This window comes from Pinus tabuliformis, chromosome 8 (genome assembly GCF_031772625.1).
Source record: "Pinus tabuliformis cultivar Carrire ecotype Pingquan chromosome 8, CPIR1, whole genome shotgun sequence".
Taxonomy (NCBI): domain Eukaryota; kingdom Viridiplantae; phylum Streptophyta; class Pinopsida; order Pinales; family Pinaceae; genus Pinus; species Pinus tabuliformis.
The window spans coordinates 522,699,918-522,713,924 of NC_142294.1; the positions used below are offsets into that span (position 1 = coordinate 522,699,918).

Below are 14,007 nucleotides of genomic sequence, written 5' to 3' on the forward strand. Positions count from 1 at the left end.
AGCTCAAGAGAAACTTGCTGTCCCTGGTCCACATCCGCCAGCAAGGTCACTCCATTCACATGTTTGATGGAAAGCTTGAGGTAAGAAAGGCATCTGACCACTCACTTGTCATGAGGGGTATAGAAGAAGAAAGACTTCTTAAACTGCAAGGAACCTCTGCTCATGCACAACATTTCTCATATATTTCTCATCATGAAGAAGGTACACTTCCGTCAAGTTTATTATGGCATGCTAGATTTGGACATTTAAACTATGATAGTCTCCGCTTGTTGAAGAAAAATGGTGTTGCTGGTTTGCCTACAATTCCTAGAAAACATAAGCAATGTGATGCTTGCATTCTAGGAAAGCATAGCAAACAGTCTTTTCATGATTCACATTCAAGAGCACATAGGAAGCTTGAACTCATTCATTCAGATTTATGTGGTCCAATGCCTGTTCCTTCTGCAAATGGAAATAAATATATCATGACATTTATTGATGATTACACCAGAATGTGTTGGGTTTATTTATTGAAGAACAAATCTGATGCTTTTCAAACATTCAAGAATTTTCATAAGTGGATTGAAAATGATGCACAATCTCATATTGGGTCTATTCGCACTGTTAATGGAAAAGAATATACATCAAATGAATTTGAACACTATCTTCGCCAACATGGGATTAAACATCAAACAACTGTGCCTTATAATCCTCAACAGAATGGTGTAGCTGAAAGAATGAACAGAACAATTTTGAATATGGTACGATCCATGCTTTTCTTCAAAAATGTAAAGATAATGTTTTGGGCTGATGCTGTTCTATGTGCTGCATATATAAAGAATAGATGTCCATCTAGTGCTATAAGAAACAAGACTCCTTATGAATTGTGGTATGGACATGTTCCTTCGGTAAAACATCTCAGGATCTTTGGTTCCACCTGTTATGCTTTAATACCAAAGGTACATAGAAACAAACTTGGTGCTAGAAGTCGTAAGTGTATCTTCCTGGGGTATTCAAACACATCTAAAGCATACCGTCTCTATGATGAAGTAAATAAAAAGTTTGTTGTATCTAGAGATGTCATTTTTCTTGAATCATCCAAATCTGACAGTGTTGTTGAGCGGCAACTTGATCGCTTGGATAGATTCACAAAACCGAAATCATTTCAAGAGTTTGATAATCAAATTACACATCTTGAAAGGGGGATTCCTATACTAGAACAACATGTGGAATCTTCTTCTGAAGAACAATCTCCCCTGCATGAAACTCCAACAACGGATGATGCTTTAAGTGATGTAATTGATAGAATTGGGAGACTCAATCTTGATTCAGTCCCAACTCAATCAACAGAGCAGCCTGGACCATCTCAGAAAGGTCCCCCAAAATGGCTGACAAAGACACTTGAAAGTGTTCATCCTGATGAAATTGGAAAAACAGGAACCAGAAATATAAACCGACAAGATGGAGGTGATGTAGATAACTCTAATTCACCTGTTGATATGGATGTTACTTATGATTGTGAATTGAACTTGTCTACAGATTTTGAACCAACTTCCTTCAAAGAAGCTGCTTCTCATGATGAATGGAAAGAAGCGATGCAGAAGGAGTATGATGCCCTCATAAAGAATGGCACTTGGAAGCTGGTTGATCCTCCATTTGGAACCAAACCAATTGGCTGCAAGTGGGTCTACAAGAACAAATACAAAGCTGATGGCTCACTTGACAAGCACAAAGCTAGGCTTGTGGCAAAAGGTTTTGCACAGAAGGAAGGGGTCGATTATGAGGAAACTTTTGCCCCCACAGCGAAATGGGCCACCATCCGGACACTCTTTGCACTAGCTGCTCAGAACGGTTGGAAAGTCCATCAAATGGATGTAAAAACTGCATTCTTGAATGGAGATCTAAAAGAGAATGTTTTTATGTCCCAGCCTGAAGGATTTGCTGTGAAAGGACATGAACATAAAGTATGCAAACTTGTGAAGTCCTTGTATGGCCTCAAACAAGCACCACGAGCCTGGTATGAAAAACTAACTGAGCATCTTCTGAAACTCAACTTCAATCATTTTGATCTTGATGATGCAACTTTATTTGTCAAGAAAGTTGGCAAAACAATTGTATATCTTGTGGTATATGTAGATGATCTTTTAATGACAGGGAACAATGAAAGCTATATTGCATCCATAAAGAAAGAATTAGGAATTTTTTTTGAAATGACTGATTTGGGCTATGTTCATTACTATCTTGGCATTGAAGTAACCCAACATCCAAAATCCATATTTCTTTCTCAAAAGAAATACATTGGAGATTTGTTAAACAGATTTGGCATGACAGAGTGCAATCCTCTTTCTACTTCAATGGAACAAAACTTGAAGCTCACATCTATTGAAGGAAAGGAATTTGAGGATGCAACAAAGTATAGACAGCTTGTAGGAAGTCTCATCTACCTCACTACTACCAGACCAGACATTTCATTTGCTGTTGGAATCCTCTCCAGGTTTATGCAAAAGCCTTGTGAGGGACATTGGGCTGCTGCAAAAAGAGTTCTAAGGTACTTGAAGGGAACTCAAGACCTTGGAATCAAGTATACACAGGTGGACGACTTCAACTTGATTGGATACTCTGATTCAGACTTCGATGGAGACAAAGAAACTGGGGTATCTACTTCAGGATATGCTATGAGTCTTGGATTAGGAGCTGTCTCCTGGAGATCATGCAAACAATCAGTACCAACAGATTCCACAACAGAAGCAGAATATGTGGCAGCAGCTGAAGCAACGAAAGAAATTGTGTGGCTCAGGAAAATTCTTGAAGATTTGCAGGTAAAACAAATACAATCAACTCCACTCATGATTGATAACACCTCTGCAATAAAGTTTGCCAAGAACCCAAAGTTCCATGATTGTACTAAGCACATCAATACTAAATATCATCTGATCCGACATCATGTTGAGGCCAAAACAATCCATCTCCGTCATTGTTCCACAAACGAGCAAATTGCAGAGATCTTCACCAAAGCGCTTGGAAGAGAAAAGCTTGAAAGAATCAGAACGATGCTTGGACTCACCAACATCCCTTCAGATTAAGGGGGGGAATGTTGACACCTAATCCTCAACGGATGGGTGAACTGGAACGCGATCAGTCATCAAGAAGATGAACTGATCCGTCCTATTTCTGTATATAAATGATAGTTAGCTAATGAATTACGCAATCAATTTTCTTCTGCCTATTCTGGAGTTACCCTGGCCTAACAAGACTTAGGGACTTCATTAAAAATATTAATTATTTTAATATCTCCCAAACTGTTTAGAATCTGCCCAAACCCTTTCTGGGTATTGGAGATCTCATGTGCCTTAGTCTCTCCACCAAATTTCGTGGCTAGAGCACATCCGATGCTACCCCAAATCAACACTCCCTCTTAGCGAGGACTGTGCTCTAGCAATACTCCTCACTGAGTATTACTCTGATCATCGAGCATCGGTCTCTGATGTTAGGCCTGCTGCCCATCATCTGTATCGCTGCATCCCGTATTTCCACCCATGGATCTGCTACTGCCACTGCTGCATTTGTATGATAGCTCCCTCTACATCCGTGCTGCTGCCCATGGCCCTGCCACTGCCACTGTTTCATTTGCACTGCATCCCTCTCATCATGTTGCATCGTGCTGCCCATAGCACCACCATTGCTAAATGCTACACTGCAATTCAGTTACTGAGAAGTAAGTAATTGATCTCCCAACTCTAGCATCTCTGTCAGGCTAGAGATACTCTCGATGTTGAAGCTCCCTCTGTCGCTGATAAGTGCTCCCTCTTTGACCTCTGTGTTGCTGCAACAACTCCCTGCATCTCGCACCGTTGCACAACTCTCTGTGCCATCCTGCACTGGTGCAATAGTCTCGTGCCTCTCACACTGTTGCAGCCTGCTAGCCTCGAGCTGTCCTGGGATTCCTACTCTGTAGCTCTCTTTGCTGCTCCATCCTCATCCGTCTCTACTGACATCTGCCAGTCCTGCTACTACTCTTCGGGGCTCTTGTAGCCAAGTATAATCTAAGAGGTTGGGTACCTCGAGGATACTACCCCTCATCTTCTGTAGTCGTCCTGACTACAACTCGATGTCTCCCCTCTTTCGCTCAAGTGGTGTGTGTGCACTCATGGCACTGACATTGTCTGTCTCCACTTCCTTCTCTGCCCTTGCTGTCGTTGCCTTGGTCTCGGAAGCCTCTCCCTTGCTCTTCTTCCTCGGACACTGGGTCGCATAATGACCCAGCTCCCCACAGTGGAAACATTTGACCTTGGAGAGGTCCTTCTTCCGTTTTTCTTGCTTACCCTCAGATGCTAGGGCAACATCCACCTCCTCCTCCTTCTTGATTCTAATCCCCTTGTTGTTGCTTCCTGTCTTGGTCACCCTCCTGATCTCTTCTTGGCGAAGAGCCACCCACATTTCCTCCCAATTTGGAAGGGTCACCCTACCTAGTATGCTCTGGACAAACACCTACCAGTGTTTTGAGACTGCATTCGGGGTTGTTCTCACCATCAACTCTAGATTTGGTGTGGCCCCTATGGAAGTCAGCTAATCTTGGATCTCCTTCAATCGACCGAGGAAGGTGTCGATCTGTTCTCCCTTCTGCATCTGGTATGACCGCAACTGATTTTCTAGGAGCATCTTCCTCTGCATGGAAGTATGCTGATACAACTTGGTCAGGGCCTCCCACATCTCCCATGCCATATTCTTCTCGGAAATATGTGGTACTAAATGATCCTTGATCCCGTCAAGAATGATACTCTTGGCCCTCGCCATTACTTCCTCATACTTGTCATTGTCAGCTGGGTCAACTGGGACCGCTATCGTCTTCAAGGTGAAGTGCTTGACACGTTTTTTGTCAAGTACGGATAAGATTCTAGCCTTCTAGACTACAAAGTTTGAGGCTCCGTCCAGTTTGTCTTGGTCTCTTACTCTGTGTAGTGCCATTTCGCTGCTCTTCTACTTCCCTCCTGGAAGTTCTCGATGTGACTTCCTCTGAGCCTCGATTTCCCTCCTGGAAATCCTTTTGCCGATGTCGAGATGCCCCCTACTCTGATCGTTTGTGCAACCACACCACTGATCCGGATTTCTCGTTTAGAAGCCCTCGGTAGCAACAACCCCGTCCTTGGCCTTGCCCCGTTAGGTATTGTTCTGACAATAGTACCCCACCAAATCCACTCTGCAACTTATCCACAGCCTCCTAAACCCCAAAAACTTGAAGGTGAGAGCTCCTAGGCTCTGCGCAGTCCCAACACCGACAAACTGGCTCCCTAAGCCAACTGCGTCAACCCTCCTGGCCTCTGCGTGGCTCTGTGTGAGCATGCCTTTGCCTCCCTCAGCCTCTGCGCAACCTCTTCTTGGCCCGAACTTGATGACGCAGGCACTGCGTCACCCCTTCCTTGCTGTTTTGCTGCTAGGAACAACTTCTGTCACTCAGGACAATTGTTTTCTGCCACTGTTGCTCTGCTCGGCTGATGTCCTTAGTTCTCCTGTGATTTGCAACCATGCTCTAATACCATGTTGAAGTTTCTAATTCTAACAGTTAGAAACCTTCCATGTACTTTTTGATTTATTCTTTCCTACTTGTTTTGATTAATTAACAAGTTATTTACCATGTAAATACTGAAAATAAACACAAGTACATACTCAACACATTATAGATCATCAACTGAAGGAAACAGAAACAAGCACACAAATGACACTGTTATTTTTGGACTAATGTCCCCAGAAAAACCCAATGCGGGAAAACTAGTGCAACTATCTGAGGGTTTGATTTATTAAGCAGTTTCATAATACAATCTGGGTGCCAAATCCGGCTCACCCAACAGAGAAAAATCTCAGTAGTAGTACCTCTCCTTTGGAGACAGATTCTCCGGCTGAAACCCCAGATAAACACTTTGGCAGCTCTTCAGCTCCAATTTTCCCCACGAAAAACCCCAGCGTTAGCTTCTAGGGATTGTGTCAGCCTCTTTTGCCCTCTACGTTAGCTTTCCCGACAGTTCCGACAGTGCCCGGCAGTTCCAGCGGTTCCTGGCAATGTCAGCTTCTGCCCTATGCGTTAGCTTTCTCAGCAGTTCTGACTGTTCCCAGCAGTTCCAACTTCTGCCCCCTTCATCAACTTTCCGACAGTTCCTGCTTCTGCCCTCTGCGTCAGCTTTCTTGACAATTGCGCTATTCTCCGGCTGAAAACCCAGATAAACACTTTGGCAGCTCTTCAGCTCCAATTTTCCCCAAGAAAAACCCCAACGTTAGCTTCTAGGGATTGTGTCAGCCTCTTTTGCCCTCTACGTCAGCTTTCTCGACAGTTCCGACAGTGCCTGACAGTTCTAGCGGTTCCTGGCAGTGTCAGCTTTTGCCCTCTGCGTTAGCTTTCTCGACAGTTCTCGGCAGTTCTGACTGTTCCCAGCAGTTCCGGCTTCTGCCCCCTGCATCAACTTTCCGACAGTTCCTGCTTCTGCCCTCTGCGTCAACTTTCCCGATAGTTGCGCTGATCCTCCCGACACTATCTCTGCCTCTCTGCTTTTGTATTTACTACCCCTCAGCTACAACTCCAAATCACTCTCTCAACTTTCTCAGCAAACCCAGCCCCAGAAAGTCAAAATCTTGATCACTTGTGTGTTCTCCAAGTGACCCTCAAGCCTCCTCTTATACTTTTCTCGTTGACAGATCAACGACCGAGATTAAGTCCCTAATCAACGGCTAAGATTAGATCTGGATTGATCCATGACTTTTGGACCATTCTAACACAGTTTTATATGAATTCACATTAATATTTTAATTTCCCTAAGTTTAGACTTAGGGACTCCATTAAACATATTAATTATTTTAATATCTCCCAAATTGTTTAGAATCTGCCCAAACCCTTTTTGGGTATTGGAGATATCATATGCCTTGGCCTCTGCACCAAATTTCGTGGCTAGAGCACATCCGATGCTACCCCAAATCAACACTTGTCTTCTTCGCTACTGCAGATCAAACTTGTTGGAGTGTGTGTTCCAAATTAGTAGAAGTCCCTCTCATATATAGCCTTCTTGAGGGGTCGAATAGGCCTCCCTTAGGCCAACTTTACCTGGATTGGGTTGACTTGGTCTTGGAGGAATAAATGGCTTTTCTTAACTCAAAATAAATATTTTTATTGTTACAATGAGTCCAAATGGGACTATAATACATGACAAATTCTTCTTTGTCCTAGAAAGACTTAGAAAGACCTAGAAGCATGAAGAACATGCTTTTGACCTAGACTTGAGCATGAAACCCATGCTTTGAATAAAAATAAAATTTGTTTTCTTTCTTTATACAAAATATACAATGTCATGTTTACCAAAGGTCATTATGAAGTAGACTGGGGGGTTTTTGTGAAATATTAAGTTCCCACATTTGGCTATGATGGATTCCAGAAATTTCCTGTGAGACATACTGTTAACAATGTTGATATAATATTAGCGGCCTGAATTGCATTGACTAACTGATAAATATGATAGTCTGAGCCTTGACACAAATTAATCCAGCATCATCACTAGACCTATTTTCCTGGTTTTGTATGATTTTGGCCTTTCCTCCAATGGATGACTCTTAGCATTGACTCCCAAAATGAAGTCTCTGAGATGTTTTAATAGGAGAAATCTTATCTTGCACCATTGAGGATGTAGCTTGTCTGAAACCAACTGGCCAGGTGAGAGTTTTAGGATTTATAGCAGCATCTTAAAAGATAATTGTAATATGAAGTCAACAGAAGCATACATATAACATACAGCTTAACCGCAAAGGAAGAGATTTTTTTCTAGAATTGGTTGTTCTCATTGGTTGATTTCATGGACATGATTCTTGATATGATCTTTTATATAACCATAACTGCATTTTTATTTGTCATCTGTCACAAAGGTTTTGCTCAAGACAGTTGCGTGTGGTCTTTAGCTTGTAGATTTATTCATGCTGACTTCTGCTGAGCTGATTCTTAATTTTTGAAGTGCTATCTTGTATTACTGCCACTTGTTTTTAAATATGAAAGGCTTGGTTATTGGATTGTGTAGGTATGAGTTCAAAATGAATCATGAAGAGTGGATCAACAGTGTAAAGCCTGATTTTGGACCTGGTATATCTACTCGTGTACGTGCAGCTCTAGAGACAAATGATGAAAATATTGGACATTGTTTGAAGGCCAGGGATGAGACACGTGAAGCAATTAATGCCCTTTTGAAGGTATATATGCTTGCTAGCGATCAGAAATAATCAAATAACTAGTTGGACATGCTAGAAATCATCAGTGTGTGCATCTGTAGGTTTATAATAGTAAAGGTTTGATTCAATAACTTAACTTTTTTTCTTATTTCAAGGTACATTTGTAATTGATTTGAGTCATCTCGAACCTATACTGATGGCGAAGTAGCATTCGTTAGACTCTTCATGGTTTTTAGATTTCCCAAGGGATACTTGATTACTACATTTCCTTTTATGAAGCTATTGTGCTGTCGTGAAGGTCTAGGTGAGTTATGTCAGGACTAGTTACAAGATGTTTGAGAGTGGTTCCAACTTCATTGGATTTCATATGGAGAAAGTAGAATTTCAGATCCCTCTCAAATTCTAGCAAACTTAACAGTTTTTAGGATTTCATAATGGGGGGAATTGCAACATTTCCATTGGATTTATCATGCATGAGGGTATGGAATTAGCATTTAATCAAGAGCACCAAGCCCTCTATGTATCTTGTTGTTAGTGACATTGATTGTTGAACTCCTCTATCATGACCTTAGTAAAAATGTACCATCACTCAAACAAAATCTCGTTTTGACACGTTAGGCTTTTCCTATTTTATTTTAATGCTTAGAGGGTGATATGTTGAGAAATCAGGTTTTAACTGTTCATTAGTATAGATTTCTCTTTCTTTGATAATTGCTTGGGAATGTTGTTGGCCTTTTATTAATATTTATTATGTTCTCGTCTTCAAACAATTACCAAACGTTCAAAACATAAAGATGACAAGAAACAAAGAACACACAATATAGGCTCCAAGCTAGGGAAAAAACCCAGAAAAATTCACTTGTAAAATCAGATCAAAGTGAGATATCCAAGACCCATGACCATAGAAAGACTTCAACCTTCTAGATGCCAAGTCAAGCCCTCCTTCCACATAGAAAATCCATCAACAGCAAGAGACCAGAAACATGTACAACATCAGAAACAAATCTTCAACAAGAGATGTGTCAAGGCAGAACTTCCACAAATCCGAGCTCTATAAAAATCCTTCTTTACTTGTCAATTTCAGACTTTGGCTCCTCTTCCTTCACTATCCTTCTCTGCGATATTTCAGAACAGATCATACAAAATGCTTGTGTACAAATGAGCTCAATTCACCCTCTATTTATACTGTCCAGAGGGGTTCGAATAGACATGTCTTCTGGGGCAGGGCCGATTTGATAGGCAGGGCCAACTTGACATCTAGAGGCAATTTTGACCCAAATTACATATTTGAAAATTCTTTTTCCAGGCTATAAATAAGCCTCTGACTTTGATCAGTACAAATAATAATGAGAAGAACATGCTTAAATAATAATTTGACTGGAGCATGAAACCCATGCTTGAAAAATAAAATTTCTTCTTCTCCTTTTTGTTTTTACATAAGATATACAATGCCATAAGTACAAGATAATTATGAAGACCAGACCTAGTTACATTTTCCAACATGATAATAATGATGAGGATCGCAATATTGAATATAGGCAATGATTTTGATGATCTTTAGGTGTTTGTTGTAGCGTTATTATTATTATTTTTATGCTAGAGGCCATCTAGAGCCTCTTTGTTGATGTATTTTTGATTGAGAGATGTATTGCACTAGATGCTGTTTTGGTTCTATGCACTCTTATTAGATATATACATGAGAACTTTTGCATGTTTGTGTATGAATTGTATGAATACATATGGATGCACATGAATATATATGTTTTTCTTTAAAATTTGAATATTTTATTTATCTTTTGGTCGACCAAGTTTTTGGTCAAGTTTTTTCCTGATTCCCTACAGGGTCTGGGTTTGGGGGGTTAACTGGTTCGATGACTGGTTTGGTTCTGATAACATTTGTCAAGAGACAGTAATTTTTATGTCAACTATTTAGCAAGAACATTAAGAGAGTACTATCATAAACATGAACACTGCAGCAACTGATCACTGAAAATTCAGTTCATCTGTATTGACTTCTCTTCCTAATAGGCCATCTAGAGCCTCTTTGTTGATGTATTTTTGATTGAGAGATGTATTGCACTAGATGCTGTTTTGGTTCTATGCACTCTTATTATATATATACATGAGAACTTTTGCATGTTTGTGTATGAATTGTATGAATATATATGGATGCACATGAATATATATGTTTTTCTTTAAAATTTGAATATTTTATTTATCTTTTGGTCGACCAAGTTTTTGGTCAAGTTTTTTCCTGATTCCCTACAGGGTCTGGGTTTGGGGGGTTAACTGGTTCGATGACTGGTTTGGTTCTGATAACATTTGTCAAGAGACAGTAATTTTTATCATTATGTCAACTATTTAGCAAGAACATTAAGAGAGTACTATCATAAACATGAACACTGCAGCAACTCATCACTGAAAATTCAGTTCATCTGTTTTGACTTCTCTTCCTAATGACTCAAATCAGTTCCATGTATATACAGAAATGTACCCTTTTGCACTGCATGGTTACGCAGTCAGATAATGCTGTGCTTGCTATTGAAGATGTTTGCTTGATGTCCAACTACTATCTGCCTACCATGAATTGTTGAAGTCCTTGAGGATGGTATCAACAATGTTATCTATTAAAATAAGTGTTCACTAGAGTTGCAACATTTTTTGAGATGGCTGCTATTTTCAAGCCATAATGAGAAAGCACCGACCATTCCTCTTTGGATTCTCAAGCTGTCTCGGGTTAATCTGCTGCCTATTAGATCTTCAGTATTTGAAGAGAATGTTATCTTGGTTGCTAGCTTTCTTTACAATTGCATATGTTGTTGGCAGGACGATGCAATCCTAATCATTCCCACAACTCCAGGTCCTGCACCTAAGCTCAATATGAAAGAAAATTTGTTGGAGGACTTTCGTGGGAGGGCTTTCACACTGTTGAGTATATCTGGAATGTCTGGATGCTGTCAGGTATGTTTAAAATGTCAGAACTTAATACATAGTCTGTCAATCCAACTTTGTTGCACCTGATGTTAATTTCATAAGATAATAAATATGGATTTGTGAGACAACTATATCATTTCAAGATCTGGAAACAAGTAAATTTCTCAGCCTGCACTGTGTAAACATTCAGGCTTTCATTCTATAAATATTGACTACAGCTGATATTAGTTTGTAAAAATTTTTGCTTGTCAATGTTTAGTGATAAGGCATTGCTTGTTTAACATGATGTATGTGAAACTAAAATATGTTTTAATTTTGGTAAATGATAATAGGTGAGCATACCTGTAGGGCAACATGATAAGTGTCCTTTGGCTGTGTCAATGATGGCAAGGCATGGTGGAGATAGGTTTCTACTTGATACTGTACGGACAATGTATCCTACCCTTCAGGAAGAAGTGAAGATTGCTTCAAGTACACAGCTGACAACTACAATTAATGGCAAAATGGAGGCTGCAGATATTGCTAAAGAAAAGGTAAATCACTGAAACGTTTAATAAAATTACTCTCCTAAGAGAATAATTAAATACTGATGGGAAGAAGCCATATAATATGACCTACTGTGCAATATAGTGGCCTGGTATCATGCACAAGCATCTATCCATCCTTGTGAAATGTGAAATGGGGTTCAATTGTGGCCATTCCTTGATCTTGATTCTAGTTTATTCTTGGGATCCATGTCTTTCCTGCACTATTGTAATATCTCCATGCATTGCTTGTAGTCCTCTGTGTGTCTCCATACTGATTGCCGTTTTGATTCCCTATTGATCTATAGTAAGTTTCTTGACATTTGTGCCCTTGTCTTGATGAATGTTGTTTCTTTGAGTGGTGCAGGTGGTGATATATAGCAAACTTAGCTATCAGATTTTCTTTCTTTGATTCTTGAACATGTGGTTCCTTTGAGACATTTAGTTCATTAGCTGCTTCTTCCTTTTTATGCCCTTTTTACAGATTTTCTTCAAGTGCTTCTGTAGGGTCTTCTTCTAATTCGAGTTTGGACTCCTCATTTGATATGCCATTAGGAAGTACAATTATTTTCTTTGTAGTGGTTTTTTCATGTGGCCCTTTGGGCCTGTTTTGCTCAGTAAGAGACGTATCCTGCAATGTGATCCTTTTCTTGTACCAAAGCTTCAAAAAATTCCTTTGCGCATTAACATTAACTGTACCAACAAGTCTGTCCAAGGATATCCCAAAACAATATTTGCATCATCAATATCTATATCATAAAAATCTGAATGCAACACATATTCATCCATGGAAACCTTCAAATCTTTAAAAGTTTGAACACTTTTACCCTAAACCTATGTAATTTGAATATTCTTTGTGGGAACATGCAATCTTTTAGCCAAGTTAACATTGACGAAATTCTGGTTGCAACTATAGTTAATAGAAACAATGACCTTCTCTCGTTGAATACATCTATGAACTTGTAATAAGAAGTTGTCACATGAAAATAAATCCTTAGTGCTCTTCTTATAAATCTTCTCAACATAATAATACCAGCAGTCAAAAAATTATTTGTCACACACTTCATTTGAGGATGCCATTACTATATGTTTAAGTGAATGCCACCCTATGGCCATCTTTTCTTGTAAAAAAAATCAAGAAAGACAGTTTCCCAAGTATGCCATTACTATGTCATGTTTAAGTGAATGCCAGCTTATGGCCACCTTTTCTTGTAAAAAATTACGAAGAACAATTTCCCAATTCTTTCCCCATACCAACTTTAGTTTTGTAATGTATTCTTCAAAAATCGGACCATCTTTTCTTGTAAAAGACGTCTTTCTTGAAAATCCAAAATAGATCTAGGGTTTTGTTGATTTTTAATGTACCTTGGACAAGTGGTTTCCCATGGGTTAGCCTCTACCTAGGGAAAAGTGTCCAAAGTAATTTTTTCTTAAGTGTGACTTTATAAAGTGAAAGTGACTTTATAAGTGGTAAAGTCAATGTTAAATTATAAAGTGAAAAGTGACTTTAGACATAAAGTACAATGTGGGTACTTTTATTAATGGGTGAGTTAAAAAATAGAAAGTGAGAATTAAATGCACATTTATTCTCATCCCTTGATCTAAATGAATCTGAGCAATTAGATTTTAGGGTTGCCCAAAAGTCATTTAGGGAAACAAAAGGGGGAAAATAAAAGAGAGATTGCTTTCATTCTTCATGAGCAGATTGGAGAAAGGAGGTTGAGAGCTGGAGAAAAGGTTTGAAGGAGATTTGTTGCAATATGCTGAAGGAGTGATTTCTGGGGCAAAGTTGGGCACGAAAATCAAGGCATAGAAGATAGCAGAAGGTACAATACGAACAACATTTAATGCTGTGAGCTACAAGTTGTTCGAGATAAGTTTTTGAGGATTTTTTTGAAAAAATTCCATACGGTCCGTACAACAGTATGAAAAATTTGTGCAGCCTGTACGGAGTCCGTACAGTACAGTCCATATCCATACAATACATATTTTCAGCTTCAAGTGGGCACAGTTTTCAAGGAGTTTTGGGTTGAAGAGGTAAGTTGTATTTTGTTGTTTTGTTTTGTCTGCAAATGTATTTTTCCTAAACATGAAAGATAAATAAATTTGAAGAGCTCTCTAACAGGTTTTCCTCGGAGAAGATTGAAGGGGTTTTGCCTGGGTCTAAGTCGACCAAAAATCTATGTATTTTTATGTGTGTTGCTGGTCTGTTTATGTCCATATTTATTTTCAGCATTTGTTGACAGTGCCATGTGTTTTAATCTGAAAATTTCATTTCCAGAATTCTATATGTTGAATGTATGTTTATGGGAATGGGAGTGATAAGGTGAAATTAAAACCAGGTTGGGATTGCAGGAAACTTTTTAGTCATCAA

The 14,007-nt window shown here is 39.4% G+C and overlaps 1 protein-coding gene across 1 annotated transcript in view; it reads left to right on the top strand.

The window, feature by feature from the left end:
* Positions 1-14,007, top strand: part of LOC149236458 (outer envelope protein 64, chloroplastic-like) — a 249,563-nt gene that overhangs the window by 152,403 nt on the left and 83,153 nt on the right. Inside the window, exons 7-9 of the mRNA XM_089372388.1 lie at positions 8,028-8,196; positions 11,002-11,136; positions 11,442-11,642. Coding sequence (XP_089228514.1) covers positions 8,028-8,196; positions 11,002-11,136; positions 11,442-11,642 — 505 coding nt within the window. The remainder of the gene's footprint in view (positions 1-8,027; positions 8,197-11,001; positions 11,137-11,441; positions 11,643-14,007) is intronic.